Source organism: Lissotriton helveticus, chromosome 12, assembly GCF_964261635.1.
Source record: "Lissotriton helveticus chromosome 12, aLisHel1.1, whole genome shotgun sequence".
In the NCBI taxonomy this organism is placed as follows: domain Eukaryota; kingdom Metazoa; phylum Chordata; class Amphibia; order Caudata; family Salamandridae; genus Lissotriton; species Lissotriton helveticus.
The window spans coordinates 304,736,276-304,761,667 of record NC_136073.1 but is presented as its reverse complement, the minus strand read 5'-3'; the positions used below and the strand labels follow the sequence as shown (position 1 = coordinate 304,761,667).

The 25,392-nt window shown below is 42.4% G+C and overlaps 1 protein-coding gene across 2 annotated transcripts in view; it reads right to left on the bottom strand.

Annotated features, from left to right (window-relative positions):
- Window positions 1-25,392, bottom strand: part of LOC144797774 (fatty acyl-CoA hydrolase precursor, medium chain-like) — a 420,050-nt gene that overhangs the window by 213,316 nt on the left and 181,342 nt on the right. For both annotated transcript variants that reach the window (XR_013603460.1, XM_078668535.1), the window contains exon 8: window positions 9,542-9,646. Coding sequence is in view for 1 of the 2 variants with exons in the window: in XM_078668535.1 (XP_078524661.1) it covers window positions 9,542-9,646 (105 nt within the window). In the remaining variant the exon portion in view is untranslated. The remainder of the gene's footprint in view (window positions 1-9,541; window positions 9,647-25,392) is intronic.

Genomic DNA, 25,392 nt, shown 5'->3' with positions numbered 1-25,392 from the left:
TTCTAACAGTTTTTCTTCGACCTAATGTCACAAATTAATTTTTCAGCTAACAGAATTTCTTCGACCTTGTGTCATCTAACAAGATTTCTTCAGCCTTATGCCAAAAACAGAAAACCTAAAATTTAACAGGTATATACTTCAATCATTGTCACTTTTGTTTTCAATCTCTTTTTGACTGTGATTATTTACCTCCACTACAGGTATCACTTCTATTTTCTTTCCTGCCTCACTTTTCTTTACAGTTTCTTTTTGACTTGATATCTCATCAATCTGTTTCTTTGATCTGTATCTCAATCTGAATTTTAGGCCTTCATTTTCTTCTAGCCAGTTATCACTTTTTCTTGGTAATTTCTTCTTCCGCTTGGTCACATTACATTCTGTTCTCCAAGCTCCTTTTCTGAATTTTCTTATCTGAGAATCTTCGTCATTTTCATCAGTTTCAGTCTCAGGAATTTTCATTCTGGACTCAGGTACTTCTTTACTCGGCAGCTTCACTCCGTTAGGAACATCATCTTTGTAGCTGGTACTTGGCAATTCATTTTCTTCATTTTCAATTACCTTCAACTTCCCAGTTTCAGAATTCCTGTTCCTGCTTTCAGAGCTACTCTTCTGCTTTTCAATACTCTCCTTGTCTTGAATCACAATCTGATCACATTCTTCTTCTGCTTCTTTTTCTGGCAGATTTCCATCATTTTCTGAGTCTTCAGTCACAACTTTCAAGTCTTCTTCATTCAAGGCTTGTTTTTCATTCATGTTCTCCAGATGTCGACCAACTTGTCGATCTTCAAGATCTGGTTTCTCTTCAGGCTCTTCTTCAGAATCTGAATCATCAATTGTGACACTATCCTCATCAGGATTTTCAGGTGTAGATACACGAAAAGTATGGCCAGTGTCAATCCACCTCTTCAGTCTTTTGCACTTCTCTGCATTTGTTGTGACAAGACTGATTAGCCTCCTTTTCTGCCACCTTGGCACTAGAGAATTTCCTTTTAGACGAACCTTTTTCCTGATCCTCCTACCTGGTAACAGATCAAGTACTTGCTCTTTTTCTCTTGTTTGCACTTCAGTTTCATCTTCATCAAACACAGAGATCATTTCATCTGATAAATTCCTGCAGTTCTCCAAATTGATGCCATCATTGATAGGCATCATTCTTTTCTCTGGTATAAATGTCTGTCTCATGACCTTGTCCATTATAATCTCACGTGGACTTAAATCTGTCTTTTTATCAGTAGTGTTTCTCAGAAACATCAAAACAAGTGGAAGGACATCTGTCCACTTTGTACCTGCAGCTAAGCACATTTTTGCATCTCTGTCTTTTATAGTACCGTTCTCTTGCTCCTCAACATCTGAAATTTCTAGTTTATCTGCACAATGGAGCAATCTGTTTTCAATATGTTTTCTGTTATCTGATAACTTTGCAACAGTAATTTCATCATGTCGCATCTGAAATGTTTCAACCCATTTTGTAATCAAACAGAAAATCACAAAAATGTAGCACAGTTTTTCATGCAGTGCCATCTCACAGAAATCCATTTGTAATCTGGTCAATGAACCACTCTCCTGTAATTCTATTCCCAATCCCACAATTGTTCTCTTAATTGTGTTCACTTGCTGGTAAGTCAGACACCTCTGGTAAAGAAATTCTGCAATTTTATGGCACATTCTGTCCATGTCAGTAATTATGCTATTTGGTAAAACTACTCTACCATCTTTGTGTGACAAAATCTCATCCTCATCTCGCTGTCTAAAATCTGTACTCAACCATGTGTTTCTCAACCATGTGTTTTTCTCCTCATGAGTTGCATCATCTCGTAAGTCTTTGACTACCTGCCATGTTTCAACTACAGATGTTAGTATTAGTGAACTCAAAGCATGTTCATCATTCATTTTGTATGCTGCACATATCACGACAGCAAACCTTTCTGTCAATTGAATGTTATCAATCAATCTTTTAATTAAATTTGCATTTCTGAAAAGTGAACCTGTAGAAGTCAAAGTTTTAATCTGTTGATCAATTGTATCCTTTATTTTGTTGTCTTCACTCAAAAGAACATTATTTTCATTCCAATATTCTGGAAGTGCATTTAATCTTTGTGGACTGTTTTCTTGTTCTATATTTAATCCTGTATCCGTTTTCTCTATCTGCTCATTAACAAAAATTTGCAATGGCAGTGAAGCCATGTCATTCTGCTGAACCATTACCTGTCGCTGTAATTGTAGCTGTTCATTCAACTCATTTATTTCAATCTCCTTTTCCTTTGAACATAATTTTGACTCATCAGGCTGTATCAATTTAATCAGATCAGTATCAGACTTCTCATTTGCTAAAACCGAAGTCATCTCTGTTTCTTGCTCGGTTGCAATCCCTACTAGTTCAATCTCAAGTACAATAGAATAAACTTTTTCAGTTAATGGGACCTTTAAAATTGCGGAATTAATTTCATCTTTTCTAAGCACAGGGACTGTCACTGTTTCCATAATTTTCATGGACTCCTTTAAATTATTTGTAGAATTTACATAACCAGGAATAATAATTCCAGAAGTACTAAGCATTTCATCATGCTTTTCTGTTGCATCAATTTTAGAAGAAGTTTGAGCTTGGACTCTTTTAATTTGATCTGGGACTTTTGACGTTACATTTACCTGTTCTGTGGGTCTTCTTGAATTCCTGTTCTGATCCATATTTGCAACATCAATTGTACACTGATCAACATTTTCTACTCTGACACTTTTATTATTTATTTTCGCTAATTTGGGAATCTTTAATTTACTCTCGCATTTGGTTACAACCTTTTTCATTCTCTTATACAAGGAAGACATTTTCTTTCTCTTTATATAATTCGGTAAACGTACTCTCTAAATTTGCCTTGCAGCGCTTGCTGATCAATTAATTAATTAATTTAACACTATCAGGTGTAGAAAACCTTATAATTTGGTCAATTTAATATATCTCCTAATTTACCTATATCACTAATTATATTTAACCTGTAAAGAAAAATTAATTTGCAAAAACAGTAGCAACGCAAAATTTTTATTTATAACAGTAAATATCAACATATAATCACATGTGTTTTAATTGTACTTAATTTTCACTTACACACCTTCTGCAACCTATACCTGTGGAAAAAGAAAACCTAATCTGTTTTGCCTTAATTTACATATAATTTCTTGCTTGTAAATAACCCTTTACCCTTTAAACATTAATTATATATCATTATTGCATTTCGTTTTGCGACACAATGTTTTACTGTTTCTGCTATAACCTGTATTTAATTTACAATTTTAATGATAACTATTTATTATTTAACTTTTATTTAATAAACTCTAATCACCTTTGCTGTTATTGTCAATTAAACAGGGTAACTAGTTACATATAATATTCAATGTTTTATAAAATTCCACTTTTTAATGTTAATCAGTTATTAAAATATATTTCTGGGCATTACTAGCATAGGGTTTGATAGGAAATAAACAATGTGCATCAGCACAACAGGTGTTTTAATCAATCACCTTGTGATTACCACAATGCTCAGCTGACCAGACTGTTGCTAAGGCCATGAATCGCTACTGCTTCTGTCCCACTCGCCTCACGTTCAAGCCTCTGCACTAAATCAAATCGGGGACATTTCAAAAACCCTTCAACATACTATAGCGCTTCATCCAATCACAGCGCGACTTTGCTGTGACACCTAGAGAGCCAGAGCAAATCACAGCGCAGCTCTGCTGTGACGCTGGGGCACTCCAAACCAATCAAGGCACAGCTTCCTAATGACGCGACGGGACTGCCACAAATAGAAGTGCAGTTCCTTCGTGAAGATACTGCTTTGGTTATGACGCGACGGCGTCCTAACGAATGGGAGTGCAGCTTTGGCTATGACGCGACGGAGTTTCAGCCAATGACAGCGCGGCGGCAGACACCGCAGCTGCTCTCTCTCCCTTCTCAATCCCGTGCCCGCTCTCCCAATATACACAACCCTCGTTGACCCTATCTATAACAATTTATCAGTTGTCACACAAATTTGCCTTTGAAATGACAGTGCATCCAACATTAATCAAAAACGGGGACAATTGAAAATAACACGGCAGCTCCAACCAATCAGAGAGCTGCTTTTTGTTTGATGACGCTCCGTTACTTCACCCAATTAGAGCGCGGCGGTCTCCACACACACGAGCGCTGCAGCTCCAGCTCTCTCCTCCCGCGCCTTAAACAATCTCTTCTTAAAAACACTCTGAGACTGAAACACAATGTCTAGCGCTCTCCATACACACTAGTTGCAACGCCCTTTCCCTTCTAAATCAATAGCGCCTATTAAGGAAGAAATCAAAGCGGGATTTTATTTTTATTTTTTGGATGAGCTAGCCGACAACACTTATTTACTATTCTTTAACTCATCCTCAAACCTTGGGACAAATATAATTTGACGGGCAATCGTTTTTAATAATAAAACGCTGTTAACCAACTACAGCGCTGCCATGTTATGACACGGCGGCATCCTAACCAATCAGGACACAGCTTTGTCTTAAAGCTATGATAATTTGACCAATGAGAGCGCGGCGGCTGACGTAGACAGCCGCTGCTGCTGGCAGCTCTCTCCTTCACTTTTTACTCGAATAAACCGCCCCTCCCTTCCAAAATGTATTTTAACAGAGCGCACTATGCTCTTCTTTTAAATGATAGCGTTTGTGAAGAAATAATTTAAATAAAACGGGCATTTAATTTAAAGACGCTTGTTAAGACCAAAATTCTCATTATAAGACATTCCAGTCACTTCAATTAATCGGAGTGTTGTGACACGTTTGATTGCTTGACAGCAGTTTTTCTTATTCTTTATGCAACGCGTATACTACACGCATCTATGTTTATTTCAGCAGTATTATTGAAATAAAGGGAACAAAGTGGAGGCTTAGCTAGTTATAACATAGCGACGCCTCAGCCAATCAAGGGGCAGCTTTTCATTAACAATGCTGACGCTCTAGCCAATCCGAGCGCGGCAATTCTGACGTAGGCAGCTGCTGCAGCTTCTGTCTCTCCTCACACTCTTTCACTCCTAAAACCAGCCCCTCCCTTACAATTTTCGATCGGGGCACATTTTAATGGTTTTAAACTACGGAGAACAATATAATACTATATTTAAAGCGAGGAATGTTTATAAAATTAATTCTGATCACTTTTTACTTACTTAAAATTGTTTAACAACGTGGAATACCTTAATTATAGCCTAATTAACACAGAACATTCTAAAATGCTCCTGAATGTTTTAAAATAGCACAGTTCACCTTTTTATACTTTTCAACTATGCTGAACACTTTTGAATTGAATTTTATTAGCGTGCAGAGCTTTTAAATGTATTTAAACACTGCACATCATCATAAAAGTCTTAGAATGGTACAGACTTTACCTAGATCATTCCTAAGTACCTTAGAATTACTTTTGGTACTATTTAGTAAATACATAAAACGAAACTCATCTGTCTGCTTCTCTAATTAGGATAGTTTACATACATTCAAGTATCCACACTTCGGAATAGTCGGCGCTATTCACACTAAGGATAATTTTCATTTGCCAGTAGAGCAACTCTTACCCTACCCTTCTAACACGTAAAAATATGAACTCATTTTCCTCTGAACGCACCGCGAAGTGACAGTATCTAAGAGTTCCACTTGAACATACCTTACAAAACAATCACGCACTTTCACACTGAAAATTCCCTAACTTCAGTCACACATGAAATCCGTACAGGACTCTCACCTGTTTATAGAAATCATGCACCGTTAGCAAAATAACACCGTTATCCGTACAGGGCTCTCACCTGTTTATAGATATAAAACATGTACCCCTACAGGACTCTAACCTGTTTATAGATAATCATGCACCGACATTACCCTACCCTTCACTCAAGCTCGAATATAACTAATACTCTTATCACAGTGAGTTTTATGGAAGGCGCTTTGTCCCTATTCTCATGCTGCTCAAATTTCTTAGAAAACCCTCACTATTACAAGATTCACACCTAGCCCTAAAACTGTGTTGCACGGCGACAACACTGTATTGCACGGCGACAATACTTCTGGTACACGGCGATACCAACAGTGATACTCGGCGATATCACAGAAACAGATCAGATATTCTGCATGACTACCTTCTCATCACACAGTTTTTGTACCGGTACACACATAGCACAAAATAAACAAACTCAACATGTGTTAAAACTTAATCCTATGAATTTACCAACATATATGTATCATGCATGTAACATGTATGTCAAAAACAACATATATAAACCGTCCGATGGCTACCAGAAATTGATCCAGCGCTCTCACCAAAATATTGCACAAATGACACTATCTACTACCACAAAACTTACACTACAACACTAGGCCCATAACAACAATAGAGCGCTTGAATCATGAGGCGATAAGATCTAAATATAGTTGTTTAAAACCATCTGCAATAATCAAGACCAGCTTGTCATTTTAGAAAGTTTATTTTAACACATCTATAAAAACTTAGGTTTTGGTATTTTATTAAACAAGCATTAGAAAAAGTCATAAAGAAAGATTTATTCAGTATTAATAAAAAGAGCATAAATCAAGAATTATGATTCATTAGCAGGAATAAGTAAATTTAAGCATTTCCAAAATCCTAACTATATCTCTGTCTCTACCCTCATCACCTAGTAATAAAGTAATTAATAAAAACTCCTGTCCTCACGTGTAAAGTCCATCAGCATAACATCGTCCTCCAGATTTCTCGAGCGTAAGCCAACTATGTGTTCTCTGAACCTATTCTTATACCCTAATTTAAGCTGAGCTAACTATTTTTCACATTCCAGCAGACGAATTCTAGTTCTCCATTGGCTGAGCCACCTCGTACCACAGTAAACTGTGACACCTCCTTCTTACATGCCCGGGCAAATTCACTAGTCCATTGTTCATTTAGAAGTCTTGGCAGCTTCTTCCGTAGGCTGCTACATTTTGTAACGACAGCTTCCTTTTAACCTTGAGCCAGTCAGCTCTGAACTCCCGTGGCACGTTACCAAACGTTAGCAAATTTCTCCAAAAAGTCATCTTTTTAGCAGTTCAATTTGAATCAGCCAGGTCACACTCTCTCGAATCTGAGTAGCTGTCTGGTAGCGGTCACAAACTGGATGGCCTCCTCCCATTTAAAACTTAATGGGGATAAAACAGAACTTATGTTTTTGGGAAACTCAGCCCATCCCACCCCTATCCCACCTTGGCCTCCTTGCATGGGTTCCCCCCCTGAACCAAAAAAACAAATTAAAAGCTTGGGTATGTGGCTAGATAACACCCTCACTTTTACTCAGCAAGCCACCATACTATCCGCTACCTGCTTCGGACTGATGCGCATGCTGCGAAAAGTCCTACCTCTTCTCCCTTTCCAGGCTCGCAGGATACTGGTCCAGGCCATTATCCTGTCTCGCCTGGACTACGGGAATGCCCTCTATCTTGGAGCACCGAGTAGCACACTTAAAATACTACAGGTCACCCAGAACGCAGCAGCGCGTCTGCTGCTGGGCCTGTCCCGTAGTCACTCAGGCACCATGGCCTTGAGAAACTTACACTGGCTGCCCATTCAAGCCAGAGTTAAGTTTAAAGCAATGTGCATCATGCACAAGGCCATGAGGAAAAATGCCCCCGCCATGATCTGCTCCTTAGCCACCCCCTACCACCCCCAAAGATCTTTGCGGTCAAGCACTGCTTCTCTGGCAACAGTACGGAAAATTAAACGAGCCAGGTGGGGCGGACGCTCCTTCTCCCTCAATGCTGCCACTACCTGGAACTCCTTACCTCCTGAGCTCCGGAATGAGCCCAATCTTTTAATATTCCGTAAATCCCTTAAAACTTTTCTTTTTTCCACATAATCCAGTAATTTCCCCAGAAGTAAGCAACCTTAGCGCTACGAGGCCTTCGGGTAGATTTGCGCTTTATAAAACCCTTTTTCATTTCATTTCATTTCAATTCAAAACCTTTCAAAATAAAAGCTCAGAGGCCTTTTCCATCCTTCTCGGAATTATTTTCACTTGAGCCATTTTCATCATTAGGCCTCTTTTCAAAGAGCGTCAATTTTCCTGCGCCACCTTCCCTGCGCCACTTTTAAAAGGGTACTAATTTTCTACAGCCATCTCTAAGCTTCATTTGTAAAACTATTATATAAACAAACACAAAGAATAATTAATGCAAGAAATACAGTTTGTTCTGTTGCCTCCCATCATTGCTAATAATTAACCCATTAGTCTAAATTACCTAGCAGTAAAGCACAAATAAAGCAGCATTTTATATCTACCAGTCTTCATAAATCCATAAAACCTTATGTGCACCTAGAATAGTAGAAATGACATCACATAGACAAGGGAAGCAAAATAAGCACATGCCATTATATAAAAACAGCTGCTATTAGTTATGACATGACAATAGACAAGATTAATTTATTATTTTCCACATACATAAGAATGCAACATAATGCACATTTATGAGCACACATGTTAGTTTCCCGCGTGTTCTGTGAAAATACAACTTTAAACTAGATTGGATTAGCATACACATAACACAAATTGTTAGCATTATTAATTTATTTATGGAAGTGTGACTTCACGGGTTTAAACAGAATTCTGTTTTCTATCCCGCTCCATCACTTGCAAGCGAAAAACCGCAGAATCATCATATACAACAAACTGGACATGACCTCCCAATTCAATGCAGTTATCTCTGCCTGCTGCAACACACTAAGGATGCTGAAGAAAATCTTGAAGTGGCTACCAGACAACACCGGGAAAATTATCACCCAAGCCCTCATCATAAGCAGACTAGGCTATGGAACCACTCTGTATGCAGCGAATACCAACCAGGTCACAAGAAGATTGCACACCATCCAAAACACAACAGCCATGCTCCTGGAGGTTGCCCAAGGAGCAGTCACAGGAAGTCCCTCAACACCAGCTCAGCATTCTCAGCATCCAGCATCCTTTGCATGAGGACCTCTCCATTGACTTCTGTGGCGGTAAGCTCATTGGCCCTGGAACTGGATAGGAGACTGCTCAAACCAGAAAGTACATTTTCAGCTTGACCTGATTGGTCACTGTGTCTGGGCCCATATGAAAGTTGGTCCCCACAATACCCATATAGCCATTTTCATGTCACTTGTCGTTGCTAAACCTAAACCGTGAGTCCCGGTTGATTACAATTTAATGCATTGAGTGAAAAGTTGTGATGAATTGTTCCTTTGAAAATTCATATCTTGGGAACCCCCTGAAGGCTTTTTGTCACTGAGGTGCCTATTTAAAGATACAAATATAACCTATTTTTATCGACTGGTGTTGGATTTTTATATTGTTACTTTCTCTTTTTATTCAGCTGATTTGGTACTTTTTGATCTTTTACACGTGTTCCTATTAAATCCTCATAGTAACCTATTGTACTATGTTAATTAAATGTGCTTTTTGCACATGCTACAAAGCAATTTACACTTCAGCACATTACCCACATTTGTAAAAGCCAAAAATTCAACAGCATCACTCACCAGCTTAAGAACTGGTTCCATGATCTCCTCCTCTGTCTTCTTCCTCATACAGTTCACTATTTCAGCGGAGTCAAAGGTTTCACAGCCAGTCGCGTTCACTATCATCTGCACGTTTTTGCCCAAAAAATTAGATAATGAACAGTGTATGAATGAAACCATAAAATACTTATGCCTCTATGAAATCAACATTTGTTCCATATTTAGTTTAACCACACTCTTGTACCTGCAGAGATTCTGAATCTTACACAATTTCTAAAATCATTGTTTAAGTCAATAATGTACGAATGCACAGTATTATCTGAGTGTGATCACATTTAACTTTTAGAGATGAGATCGTGAAGATGAAGCATTTATTATTTCAGTTTGCATATAAAGCTTAGTATCAAAATGCTTCTATTTTATATTCCGTAGATAATACTCAGCTCAGTAAAAACAAATGCTACATAAACCTTGGAAATATCAGATATTAACTGAGCAATCCCAACCATAACTAATAACTGTGACCCTAAACTTTGCAGAATACTACAGCTGAAAACATAGCCTACAAGTAGCATCACACTAGAAAATATACCAGGAATGCATTTTGTATCATTGAGGTGTTCCCAATGCCAGTTTTTAGTTTAAATGCCTCTGAATCAAGACAACTTAAAAGACCAGTGACATTCAATATAAAAATAGGATATCAAAAGAGAAGAAATCGTGAGGAGGAAAGATGTATGGTAATATTTAGAAAAAATGATGGTTACAGTAATGGCACTTTAACTACAAGAGAAAGCTGCGTAGAAGTGCAATTCAGGGAGAGGTTAAATGGTGCTGTGTTGATTAGGGACCATCCATCTCATTTCTCAGGCCCGAAATGTATCCCTTATTGCAAGAAAACAGGCCTTTTTGCGAGTGTCTTCCCACTTTTTGCCCCCATTTGGACTACTAGATGCGGGTTTTTGACTCGTAAAGTTCACTGAAGCCTGCTAATCAGGGCCAGTGCCAATGCTCTCTCTGCCTAAAACTGATACATATGAATTGGCAACCCCAATTGGCAAGGACTTTAACTTCCTTATAAGTAAATGGTACCCGTGATACCCAGAACATGAGAGTTAATTTGGTCACGAGGGCCTGAAGCCCTGGTTGTGCCACCCTGAGTGACACAAGTAAACAGATGACAGCAGGCCTGCTATTGCAGACTACAGGAGCAGTGCAAACTCGGCTTTTCCCTCAGTGTGTGTTGCAAGGTCACGCGCTATTTTTAATATATTCCAGTCACCCCTAAGAAAGGCCACCAGAGCCCAGGAGGCAGGTTGTATTAGAGTACATTTGATGACACATAAGTGCAAGCTTATAAGTCACTATAGTTGTCTTTTTTCCATTAAGGGCTGCTATAAGTGATCAGAGTTCCATAGGATAACATGGACTGCTACCCGAGCAACCTCGAGGTTGCCAGCTCCATTATTGTACCACCAAAATATGTCATGTTTGGTATTACACAATGTGCCTCATCACCCCTGACACGATTCTCGTGTCAAGGACAATGTGGCATGCACCAAGGTGGTTATTTTGGAGGATGCTCACCTAGTTGCCCCAGCATTTCCTGTGCTCTGGCTGTCAGCCCGCAGCTACTCCTGCCAAGACAGGAATCTGATCCCCTGCCAGGAGGTGTGAGCTCTCTCAGGGGTCAGAAACAATAGTCTGGGCAGAATGGTGGTCACACCTCTCACCCTGACAGGATGGCTTGTGAAGTGGCACATCAAGGAGGTGAGCTTCAAAGCCTTCACCGCCTGTGATATGCAACCAGGCTGCCTCCCAGAGTAGGAAACAGCCGCCCCTGCTCCCAGGCACATTTGCACTCAATTAGGTATTCAGACGGTTACACCCACAGAAGGCTAGGCACACCCCTAGGTTGGGCCTCATGGTCTGTTCAGCTAACAAAACGATTTTGCAATTTTTAGTAGTGGTAGAATAGAGGGTTCTGGGTAGAAGAGGTGACACATGCCCCCTGATGTGGTCACTGCAGGGGTGGATTAGCCGTTGGGGCTAGTAGCCTACTGGCCACTTGCACCCAAACCCCTAATGCCACTAAATCTAGGATTAAAGGGGCACCCCTGCCACCAGATCCTCAGTTCTGATATGACCTGCAATAAAGGACACAGAAGAGACCCAAATCTGCAACAACAGGAGCTGCACATACCAAAGGCAGGATATTCTGCACCTTTGGCAACCTTTTTGGAACGGCACGACTGCGACTTGTCCTGGACCAAGGGCAGTTCCCGAGAGAGAGGGACTCATTTGAGAGTTAAAGGCAAATCCAGACTCCCTTGGATTAGAGGCACTAGTCTCCTGCACACTGCAGGAGAAGACAAAGTGCCGGAACCAAAGAATCGCTAGCGAACGGGCCCTCCGAGAAAACACCCAAAAGTAGATAGTCCAGTGCATTGTCGGAAGCATAGTCCTGACCCCAGCAAGATTCAGGTGGCTACTGTTTTCCCTAGGTCCTCTGGATGTCGAAATAACTTTCTGTTGAGCTTACCACTGCCAAGGCATGTTGATGGCCAGTCCTTCATACAATGCCAGCAGTGGCCTCGTTGTTGACTTTTTGTACCCATTTCCTCACCAGCACAGTGAAAGCGCTAAAACTAGCAGCCCGGCGGCTCCCACTTCAGCACCATGGACAGTCAGAACAACTTTGCAACCGGGCATCTCAAGGTAAGTAAAATCAAACTAACTGCTGTGGCTCAGTCCTGTAGCCCGGATCACTTTTACCTTCCTACGGTTCCAATACACTCGACCTGCAAGTTACTGACAAGTGCTTTTTGCATTAACCACAATTATAACGTTTTGTACTACTGTTTTGCACCGATTTAATATTGTTTCTAAAAGGCATAACTAAAGGTATAGTTATCCAATTGTCTTTGTTTTGATGTCTTAATATATATAAAAAACTGCTTTATTTTTATAAATTGGTATCCTATTTATTTCGAGTCATGCCAATTACTTATCGTCCATGACGCTGAAATGTTTAACACATGTTCCTCTAGTAAAGCCTGACTTCTCTTCGACAATATACCAGGAGCGAGCTAAGGATTTGTTTTGTGAATCCAAGGACCATCTTTGGGGCATTGTGAGAGTATTGCACAGTGAAGCCTAACCAGCATCACTACATAACACTCCACCCCCCTACACTTATTCTTTCATATTCATGTAGGAGAGTTTCTTCACGAGCAGAGACCATGACTTTAAGCTACATTCATAGGAAACCACTGCACTATTTATAAGAATACTACTCACCCAAATTCAACTTTACTCACTTGACTGGATATGTAAGTGCCAAAGAAAATGGATGCTGTTGAGTTTATTGTAACTCGAAGTTGTCAACAGCATATTAAATACTCTCCTCACTGACATAAAAAGTACACAGCTACTCTGTTTAGTGGGTGAAGTGACTGTTAAATACTGTTGAATAGGGCTAGCTTGGAGTTCAAAGGCCACAATCTGTCAAGTCTGACAAAAGAGAGGGAAGCGTCTACTTATAGGTGTAAACAAATAAGAGGCATCAATAAAGCACAAGTGTTGGTGCCACACACCATCTACTATGATTCCTCAATCAATGTACCCTCAACTTCCCAACCAAAGCCAATAAGCCAAACACTTTTGGTACATTTTCTTTGTCCCGGTCCAACAAACATTATATTTCAAGGCCCTCCTTCTTGTGGTGCATGGAGTGTCTTGTGAAAGTAGACCCTCATAAATCAAGCCAGACAAGTGTGCCACAGCGGCTGCAGTCAGTGGCATAACGTATAGTGAGGACCCCCCGCAGAATGTGAAGTGGGCCCCTGAGTCTCCCATACCTCACAAATATTCATTGGCCTTGGGCAGAGTGAAGCCCATCTGAAGCGTGTGTAGGCCCCTAAAAGGTTAAGGGACCCCTGAGCCCCAGGTGTTGCAGGGGCCCCTGTTAGCTCCTGGCTGAACTTTCCTTTCACACAGATTACGTTGGAACTCTATTACCACAGAACTGCCTCACATTTTCTAAGAACACAAACTTTCAGATTTCTCCAATGCAGCCAACCCTACTTTCAACCAAAGGTATGTGCTACAACGTGTTATGTTTACAGAATGTGCAATACGTACATCAGTCAAAAAAGCAAACAAATCTATGGAATCCAACAACTTTAGTTAAATGAATTCCGTTAATTGAAAATAACGAATGAAAAAAAATTCATGTAATGTAACTAGCAGTAGCGGCTTCTACGGAACAGGGTGGTGAGGCAGGGAGGGGTCGAAATCAAAAAAGTAAAAGCATTTACCTTGGTACGGCCAGCCGCCGCCTTTCCTCTCCTTTTCTCTCCTCCTGGCATTATGAAGCGTACATGCTCGCAGAATCCCCTAACTAATCACGACGCTGCTGGCACCGGCATCCAGAGTGTCATGATTGGTCTGCGGGCCCTGGTTCGACACTCAGACAGGGAGTGGGAGCCTGTGCATGCTCTCCATCCAGGCTGTGCATTACAGCCAGGTGGAGAACATTATAAGTGTGCATGACTGTTTGGTAGATCTAAGGCTGATGGCAAAACTGTCATGAACACTTTAAAAGTGCCCACCACTCTTCCCCCTGCTCTGAACACCCCTCAACAAACTGAGCCAGTGTGGTAAAATAAAACGCTTATAACATTGTGTTATTATAAAAAAAATATTGCTCAGTGAGCATTGGGGCGATGCTCCTCTTCCTTATTGGAGGAACTGCCGCTGGTACCTAGTGCTCATGTAAATGCTCCAGTACCTTTGGGTCAAGTTTGCTGTATATAAAACTGCATAAATAATAATAATAATAAATAGATAAACAACCACCAAACCTCAGGAATAAGGTCCACTTCTGAGCACCGCCCAAAAAGATAAAGTAAATACAAATATATAGTCAAAGGGTATGCACACAAGTAATTGATTCGGCAAAATGACGGTACACATAGGTCTAAAACATCCTGTTACATTGGAGTGAAGTAATATTTTTGACAAATGAAGAGGGGAACTAGTAGAAATGGGAAAACAGAAAAAAGTGTCCTCCTTCTTATTGTATAGAGCATTTTTACCCAGGAGAAATTTGCTTATGTATAGTGAACATAACAATAATATTTAAATGCCATATTGCAAGTAGGGCGATAGATTGATAACTGGATGATCTGTGAGATGGCTTCTGCGTTACTGGGGCACCTTGTTAAATGTACCTTAGAGACATTTCCTTTATCTGTGTCATAAACTGCATTCTGCACAGGAGGCCCATGGAATATACCTGTATTGGTAGGACTACGTAATACCTCTTGTTTTTAGGTTTGACTTGCAGGATGCTTGCACCAATCATCACGAACATAGGTCCAGAAATGCCAAAGGTTTCACGTTGCCCTTGTGCCACGCAAGGGGATGCGGGGTGATACAAAACCTAGAATGAGATTTGCCAAGCAGCGCAAGACCTGTGTGGCCCTGCGTGGCTTGGTAAATCTGGAGTAATGCAAGGAAGTGCAAGTTGGTGCCTTGTGATTTTTCTGCCCCAGGGAGGCCTTTCCAGGGTTGAAGCATGGATGTTCCCACACATCGACTCATGGATTTCCATGTATTTTCAGATTCACCATGAGTGGTAGACCTGGGAATGGATGTATGACATTACAACGCATACTTTTACAACGCCTTCCTTTACAATGCGGTTTTTACCACGCATACCATTACAACGCATAGCGCTTTGGGGTGCTGGATAGTGAATAGTTTAATTTACTATTCCAACTCCAGTCCCCGTGGATAGTAGGGAAGGTTATTGGATAGTAAATTAACCTATTTTCTATCCTAGAGCGCCCCCCAGCGCAATGCGTTGTAATAGTTTGCATTGTAAAAGTTGCGTTGTAATGGTAGGTCGTTGTAAAAGTTTCGTTGTAAAGGTTGTATACCCCTGGGAATACACCACATGTTACACCTTACCAGGGGAGGCATAACGAGGAGAAATATCTTTATTTCTCCTAGTATTTTCCTCTTTCTGAGTGTGATGCATTTTGTAGAAAAAGGAAAAAGCCTCGAATTATTTTTTTGTGCAAGAAGGTGCCCCTTCCTGAACAAAAACAATCCTGCCTGCAACGCAGGCACGCAAGGGTGCCTGCGTTGGTGCTTGGTAGCCAAAAGTGCTCTAGCGGAAGGAGAGAACAGGAATTTACCTTATTTTAATAGATATGGCACATTCTTGCCATCTCTCTTTCACACAGCACAGCAAGGTGTCTTGCTGAGGAAAAATGATAAATATGGCTCATAGTGTAGTCTTTACTAACTTTAAAGGGGTTAGCCTTCTTTATCAATTGCCTGATTTTTCTCCAGTATCTACAGCCATTAGTTTGAGACATTGTGAAAGAAAACAGGACTTTTTGCAATGTCCACCCACGTATTGCCCCCACTTGGACTACTAGATGTTGGTTTGTGACTTTGACAGTGCGCTGAAACCTGCCAACCAGGCTCTAGTGCCAGTGCTCTCTCCCTAAAAGCTGACACGTATCAGGTGCCAAGGGAAGGCTGGCATGCACCCAGGTTGCTACCTAGTGGTTACCCCCCTGGTTACCTTAGTTGACGTGCTTTGGCTGGCAAGCCTAAGTTTTCTCTCCCCAGCTACCACCAAGACCGGTTTCTGACCTCCTACCAGGTAGAGTTAGCACTTCCAAGAGACAGAACAAAGGCTTTGGCAGGAAGGATGTCAGTGGGCTCATGAAGTGACACATCATAGTGGTGAGCTTCAATACCTGCACTGTCCCTGATATGCATCTGGGCTGTCCCCCTTGAGGAGGACACATCCCTCCCCTCGCCCCAGGTGTGCTTGGATTCTGGCAAGGCAAGAAGTTAGGTATGCAGGAGGTGTACGCCTCCAGGAAGGCTAGCCGCACCTCCCGAATAAACAAACTGATCTGTGCACCTGAAGTTAAGTTTTGACATCTTTAGAAGGGTAGAAAAGTGACCTACACCACAGGACGTGGCCATCTCAAGAACAGACTACTGTAGGGCCTAGCTGCCCATTAGATACTAGCTCCCACACTCCTAACACCCCTAAATCTAGGATGTAAGGCCCCCCCCTGACACCAGAACCTCAGATCTGAGCCATCTACTTCAAAGAAGGACGAAGAAGAGAGTTGTGTCACCAACAACAGGACGTTGCCCACCATCACAAAGCAAAAGAGGGATATTATGTCCCTGAGGCAACAGACTTGGAATTAAGTGAATGACCCTCGTCCTTGTCTAAAACTCAACACTCTAGAAGAGAGGGATGCTTGTGGAAGCCAGGAGCACCATCAGACTCCCACTAGATTGGTGGGACCAGTCCCCTGCAAAGTGCAGGTAAAACGACATTCTGCATATAAAGCATTGACATCCATCTGGCCCTCCAAGGGATCGCCCAAACGTAAATGGTAAAGTGAATTTTGGGAATTGTAGTCTGGCTTTCACCAAAGTTTCAAGCTGCTACCACACTCCCCGGGATGAAAAGACATTGAAGTTCCTTTTTGTTACTTTTACTGCTATCGAGGCTTGTTGGTTGCCAGTAGAGTAAGTGACCCCTTAATTCGATGCTACATTAAGAGGATATTTCACAGCACCTGGAACCAACCGATGCCAACAATAATCGCATTCTTGTGTATTTGCTTCCCCTTCTGGTGGGTTCATCCATATGGTAAAAGCAACTTGGGCCATTTAATGACCACTGCCAACCAGGGCAAACACTGCACCCGGATTCTGCAGGCTAGGTAAAATTGAACTGACTGTTGGGCCCAGGTCTTGTGACCCAAATGACCTCTACCCTGTGATGGTACAATGTAACTCGACCCCTAACTGACCGATTGTCACTAGCATATTTTCCCACTGACCACAATGTTAAATGTCTGAACCATTTGATGCATTTATTTTCTAATAATTTGAACATCCATAACTCTGGTTATATGTATGCTATTTGGTTCATTTTGGCATCTAAATTACATAAACATATACTCTATGTTTATAAATTGATGTTGGATTTTTCTCAAGTCTTGTCAATTGCTTTCAACCTCATGATACTGTAAAATACTTAACACATGTTCTTCTAGTAATGCCTAACGCTCTTAGCCACATTGCCAGAACTGAATTTAAGATTACTTTTGTGAATCCATTGTTCATCTTTGAGGCATTGTGATAATATTGCATGGTAAAGATACTCACCTATATCACATAATATTCCACTTTCCTACACATTGTCAATCACATTTTGGATCAGTCCAGAGGAGTATTTTGGTCTCACTGTGCTCTTACCAGCTGTTTGGGTATGTCCTTCCACCTTCATTGGAATCCTTAAGGGACTATGGTACATCTTAAATCAGTCAGCAAACAGCTCAATAGAACTGGGTAGTGAGTGCTGACAAACGCATATTAAAATGCATGCAACAGAAAAGAAACTAAACTTCTTCTTTAGCATCCATTTTCAGATGTTTTTGCTTTGCTGACTCCTCAGTGCTGATGGAAATTTAGGCACTGGCTAATTCAATGGGCCAGCATCAGTCCAGAAGCCCTATTGCAAACCTGAAGGTTTTAGCAGTGCGTGATTTTAATTGTTACAGAGCAAGAGGTAAACCATGCCTTAGGTACATAGTGTCAGTAGAGTCCTCAAATGGGGAAAGTAAAACGGACATGTGACTACAAACCAAGTAAACAAACATTGTTTTATTCTCTCCCCAGTACTTTTTTCAATAGATTGTACGAACATGGCTAAGTCTATAGTTATATCTATGAAAGGAACATTTTTAAGAAAGTGCTATTTTACCCACTTCTAAAAAGGGTAATTTAAATGTTATAATAAAGGGTTGCACTATAATAGCAGATGTTACCCAAATGAAAGCCACTCTTAAGAAATTGATGCAACTGTCGTCAGAAGCCACAGACTCAACATCGTTTCCTACGCTGATGACACCCAGCTGATTCTTTCCTCACCAACAAACCCACCATCGGCGTGAATCAACTTTCACAATGGGATGAAGGCTGTTGCCACCTGAATGAGACAGCTGCATCAAGCTCAACTTGGACAAGACTGAAATCCTCATCCTAGGGCCCAACACCCCCACTTGGGAAGACTCTTGGTGGCCCACAGCGCTAGAAAGCCCCCCCACACCCACTGACCAAGCACAAAAACTCTGCATCATACTGGACTCATCGCTTACCATAAACCACCAGATCAACACCATCACCTCATCATTCTTCCACACTCTTCGCCTGCTTTAGAAGACCTTCAGATGGATCTCTACTGAGGCCATGAAGGCGGTCACCCATGCACTCATCAGCAGCAGACTCGACTGCGGCAACGCACTCTACACCTGCACCACCCACAAACTCCTCAAGAAACTTAGAATGTGCAGTACACAGCAGCCAGACTGGTCCGCAACCACATCTCCGAACACCTATGAGAACTCCACTGGCTCCCAGTCAACAATAGAGTCACCTTCAAGCTCCTCATACATGCCTACAAAGCCATCTACAATGCCCGACCAGCATACCTGAACCACCGCCTCTCATTCCACGTGTTCCCAAAACGCCTCCACTCTCTCATAACTGGCCTTTATCACCGTACCTCAGGTCCGCAAGACCAGAACGGGAGGAAAATCCTTTATCTACATCGCCACCAAATCCTGGAACGCCATGCCGCTCCACCTCAGGCTCTCCCCGTCTCTGACACAACTCAGGAAGGATCTCAAGACCTGGCTCTTCGAATGAACCACAGCACCCAATCAGACCTGCAACCCTCCCCCCTTACCCCAGTGCCATGAGACCCTCATGGGTGAGTAGCCGTGCTCAACAACTACTGATTGATTGATTGAGTTACAGGTTGAGGGGGTGAAGCCCTGCTCAAGCAGGAACCACAATCTTTATCAGGGTGAGGCACACGCAAACCCCAAATTAAACTGTGCTCAACCCTCTGGTAGCTTGCCACAGAGAAGTCAGGCTTAACTTTTATGTGCAATGTATTTATGCTGCACTTCAAACAATAATAAAGTGAAAACACAACACAAGAAAAATACCATGCCAATTTAGAAAAATAGAGCAAAATGTAATAAATAATTTGGCACCAAAATGCCAAACCAATACGTAGAACGAGAGATATGCAGTTTTAAAGATTTAAGTGAAAATATGGCCAAAAAAAAACAAAGTGACACTTGCTGCCATCTGGTAATTCGAGACTGGGTAAAGTCGCGAGTTCAGGACGACTGTGATGGAGCATGGGTTGGATACAGGGACCAGGTTAGATCAGCTGAAAAGTTACCTTCTCCGTACAGAACAAGGAGTTCGTTTTAGCAGTTGAGTTTGCGGCAAGGAGCAGGGAAGCATCGCAGGCGGTTAATGATGTAGCACGAAGAGCAGGCATAACATAGTGGATGGTAGTTGTTGTAGCGCAAGTTTCTGTTGTCATCATGAACTGATGACCGAGGCGTCGCGGTGGCGCTCCTTTCAAGCGGTCAATGCTGTAGAGTGAAGAGTCAGGTTGACAGAACTCCACATTGGCTGGCCGTGTGAGCAACAAGGGATTCATTAAAGGAGTAGAGTGGGGGTCAGGGGCTGGCTCTAGCTGTATCTGGTTGGTAGTTCAGGTGGTAAGGAGCATGTTATGGCCTGTGGCTCTGAATGGGAGGCCAGAAGACCTGCCCTTGGAATCACTCTGGGAGTTCTGGGTTCAGGTGCAGATCCAATCCCTCTTGCTCAGGCAGAAGGGCAGCAATCCATCAAGGCAGCAGTCCAGAAAAATCAGGAGTCCAGCAGTGCAGCAGTCCAGCAGAGTGGCAGCCCTTTCATCAGTACAGCAGTCCTCCTTCCTGGCATAGTCTATACAGGTCCATAAGTGTGTACGGAAACATTGGTGTCTGAAGTCCAAGATTAATACCAGGTGCCTCCTTTGAAGTGGGCAAAGCTTCAAGAAGTTTCGGTTTGAAGTGCATAGGTTTCCTGCCTCCCCTGCTCTGGATCCGGACTGACTTTTATTTATTTATTTGAGTTTTATATAGCGCTGGCTAGACCCGGAGGTATCAGAACGCTTTACATGAGGAAACAGCGTGTTACAAGTTGCAAAAGTTTCACAATAGTTTCTGAATTAATATACAATACAGGAGTAATTTAACGAACACGAAAAAAAGATCAGAAAGACCAGGGAGAGCTGGTAATCCACGGGAAGAAGACAGCAGCGGGGAAGAAAATGAGACAAATGTCTGAAGTCTGGCTAGGTAGGTGGCAGCCATAGCGGTGTATGCGTATCAAGAGAGAGAGAGAGGACCAGATAGCTAGTCCGTTTAATTTACCCTCGGGTACTGGGACCCCCGCCAAGCCGTTTTAACATCACTATACCTTACACCGCACACTGCACACTCAGCAATATACCTGCTCCGCTGTAATCAGGCGTCGAAGCACACCCGGGACACGCTAGGTGTTACTGGGTGGGCCCGATGATGAAGCATGCCACCAACTAGATTGGTGGGTGAGGGCTTCATGAACACACCTACAAGGTGTTCCTACCCCCTGACAAAACATATTTGAGTCCTTTAACTTAGTAGTTAATGAGCTAGTCTCCTTTTGATTATATATAGCCATAGCGGTGTGCCAGAGCCAATCTCCCCTATATCTGTCGGAGCAACTCCACCGGGAATCAGCCATGTATGCGTTTTGTGTTCCACAAGAATAGAGTGAGGTAACAGGAGGTGATAAAAAGTCAAGAATCCAAAGACTGGAGGTAGGGATCAGAAAGACCAGGGAGAGCTGGTAATCCCCAGGAAGGTGACAGCAGCGGGGAAGAAATGAGACAAATGTCAGAAGTCCAGCTGGGTAGGTGACGGGCATGGCGGTGTGCCAGAGCCAGCTCCATAGGGAATCGGCCATGTATGCGTTTCGGGTTCCACCAGAATAGTGATGAACAGGAGGTAATCAAAAGTCTAGCTATAAAAGGTCACATATAAAAAACATTTTATCCAAGAACATTTATGATGATAAAGCATTATTGTGTTCCTAATTAATTAGATACATATCCAGATGCTGTACGTTACTAAGGCTACGTAGAATGTTGTCGTTTACACTGCTGTCATAAACTGTCTCATACACGGGGGACCTGTACTTGTCATTTCTGTCGTCCTCGCTGCAACTGCCCTCTCCGTCTTGGGCACCCGTAAAAGGGACGTAGCAGTCTTCATCCTCCACCGCATCCATAGCCACCGTGATCTGCACCTGGGTGCTCCACTCGGGGGCTGGGCCACCACCCACTCCAGAGGCCGGGCTAGCAGTGTCACCTTCACAGTCGCCACCGGGACCTTTGGGGACCCGGATATGGCTGCTGCCTCAGCGGGGGGCTAAGTCACCGTCGCCTCTCTTGTCGTCAGCTCCGATGCCCATGGTGCCTGCTTCGAAGGTCAAGCTGACCTGCCTCTCGCTCAGCGGTTCGGGTCTGATTCGCTCTCTTCCGGGGCCCCATCTCAGGGCGGCACGCTACTGTTGAATGCTTCCAGGCCCCGAGGCAGCCCTTCTCCACTGCTGGGCTCTTTTCAGTAAATCCAGTGGGGGGCACTTCCGCCTCAGGGACACAGTTCGCCTGTGCCGAGAGGTGGCCCTCCTCCTCCGGAAAGAAGCAGTCCTCTTTGCTAGCTGGCATCCAGTCCTGAACTGTCGCAATGCCAGCCCCGCCGTCCTCTAACTCGGTCAGATCTGTGGTTCACGGCTATAAGCCCGGGCACATAAACACTTCCATAGCCACAAGCCTATTCTTCGCACTTGTTCCAGGTAGTGATGCTCACCCACCGGGCACAGCCGGTGCCTCTCCAGCCGGCGTCTGGTCAGATTCTCCACAGCTTCTTGCTTCTTTCTGTCAGGACTCCCCATGAAACATGCAGCAGTCCAGCCGTGCCTCTTTCATCCCAGGCCATGCCCTTCCGCTTCCGGCAGCCCTCCTCTTACCGCTGTGTGGAGCAAAGGGCTGCTGTCCGCTCACGGCTCTCTTCTTGCTTGAGGACAGCTGGGTCTGCCTGTTTGTTTCCACTTTCACTGGTGCCGTATTTACAGCAGTCTGCCCATCAGCAGTGTACGATCGCAGCTTCCTGGGCAGAAATGGATGGACCGGAGGTCAGTGGCATCACAGTGCACACCATTAGGCGCCAGTCGCGTACTCAAAGTTCCCAGGGCACCATCTTAGTATCTTAGTATTAGCACTAACTACAGTGAGTATGCAGCCCTTTGTGTGGAGGTAGGACATAGCCTATGCAAGTGTAAGTAGGACTGTGCCTAGCTGCGCCCTTCGATCCTGCAAGAGATGGCTCATTCAGGCACACCTAAGCTTTCTATTGTGTGTGGCTATTGAGGAGTACACAAAGCCCAACTGTCAGCCACACCCAGTCATGTGACCCAGAGACAGGCTGCAGACACTAAATAGCTTTCTTTCAAAAAGTGTCCTTTTCAAAATTGTAATGAAAAATCGAACTTTTTTCTTAGGAGAGTATTTTTCATTACAATTACAAATACATCAAACATGAACTGTTTACCCATTTCGAATTTTGATGTTACATCATATTAAAGGTAAAATGGTAACTCTCAATGCTATGCTATGTGAGGAACAGACCTTGCAGTAGAGAAAAACGAATTTAAGAGTTTTTCACTACCAGGACATGTGACACTTGATGTTACATATTCTACTTTTTAAATACATTACATCCTACCCTGTGGGCTGTTTAGTTCGAACCCAAGGGGTGTCTTATATGCATTAAAAAGGAAGGTGTGGACCTCTCAAAAGTTTTATTTTGCCAGTTTAAAATGGCAGCTTAAAATTGCACTCACAGGCTGCAATGGCAGTCTAAAATATGTTTAAAAGGCTACTTCAGTGGGTGGCACAATAAGTGCTGCAGACTCAATAGTAACATCACAAAATAAAATAATGAATGGAGTGTTAAAACTTTTCAAACACTCGCCCCCAGTCACAGAACTGGGTTTATTCCATTATTGTTTTGCTCACCATGAGACCCCAGTTTGGACCCATCCACATGCAAATCAGTCTTGACCATGCTCCGCATGGGAACAGTCAAGCCCAAACTGCCACGCCAGGTCCCCCTATCCCAGAAACAAGCATCCTGGGACTGGTTTTGGGGTATCACCCCTCATCTGGCAGGCTAGTTTGAATCCATTGGTGAAGCGAGCAAGGCACCCACATCTAGATTTGCCCTTAGCCACTTAACATTAATTATTATACAATGGGAATAATGGTAAAAACCTCAGCATTCTTCTGAAAATCTTTATATTTTACTATGGGTTTTAATTCCCACTCATTAGTTAATGGGGTTTGGGAGCTAGACAGGGTTACATTAAGTTTGCTCTCATGTTCAACATCATCTATTACTTCTTCAGTGTATGGATCTGGCAACAATGCTGCTGGATTTAAGAGGGTACATCAGAATATTGTTACATTCTCAGCCCCTAATATAACTCGCTCATATTTAGTCAGCCGACTAGGAGTAAGGTACTGAGTTTGTGTTCTTGTCAGTAAAATCACTACTGCATGTGGGACATGTACCTTTACCGGGTGTCCCATTACAATGGATTCACTTTGTTCTAGACTCATGCATGTTGCAGCTACAGCTTTTAAACACCCTCGCAATGCAGATGCCACTGAGTCCAATGTAGCAGAAAAATATGCCGCAGGCCGTCGCATTAGGCCATGTTTCTTTGTTAGGACTGAAAGTGCACAATTATCTCTCTCATCACCGAATAATGCAAATTCTTTTGAATAGTCCGGCATACCCAGAGCAGGAGCTTCACACAGGCAGTTTCTTAATTTTGCAAAAGCTGTCATGCTTTCCTCATCCCACTCTACTGGATCTTTTGCCCGTTTCTTGGTCATTTGTATCAAAGGTTTGGCCAGTACTGCAAATCCCACAATCCACTGCCTGCAATAACCTACGACTCCCAAAAACACCCTTATCTCTTTTTGGATCAGTGGTAACTGAATATGTCTTATTATTTTTATTCTTTCTGAGGTCACTCTTCTGACTCTTCTTTCTATTTGCTGTCCCAAATATTTAACAGAAATTGTGCAAAATTGTAATTTCTCTAGCTACACTTTATGTCCACCTTCAGCCAGCTGATTTATTAATGCAATTGAATCAGTAACACAATCACTTCGAGTTTTTGATGCGTCTAATAAGTCATCAATGTATTGCACCAAGATTGATTGTCTGGGCATCACCAGAGATTCAAGACATTTTTATAAAATTTGGTTGAAAATGGAAGGACTTTCAGTGTACCCTTGAGGTTCACGATTCCAAACATAAACATGCTCATCAAACTTGAACGAAAATAAAAATTGGCTATCGGGATGCAATGGGATGGAGAAAAAGGCATGGCATAAATCAATTACAGTAAACCATCCTGCATTCCACGGTATCTGATATCAAATTAATGCTGGATTTGGCACAATTGGACAACATGGTACAACAATTTTATAAATTTTCCTTAAATTTTGGACCACCCTATATTTTCCGTTAGGTTTGTTTATACCAAGTATAGGCGAATTACAAGGGCTACTCATTATTTCTTTTAGAATGCCTTGCTCAACCAGCCGTATCATTTCTGCTTCAACACCTGCCTTTATTTCCGGGCTCATTTTGTATTGTTGGGTATTTGGATAACACGCATTTTCTTTTACAGTTACTTTTATCAGGTCTACATTTGCCATTAATCCTACTTCTTTTCTAATGAAATCCCACACATTAGGATTTACTGTGGTTTGGACTTCATCTGGTAACTCTGGAGTCATAACAGTGAACATGTCATTCACCTGTTCCCTGTTTAGATAACATGATCTTGTA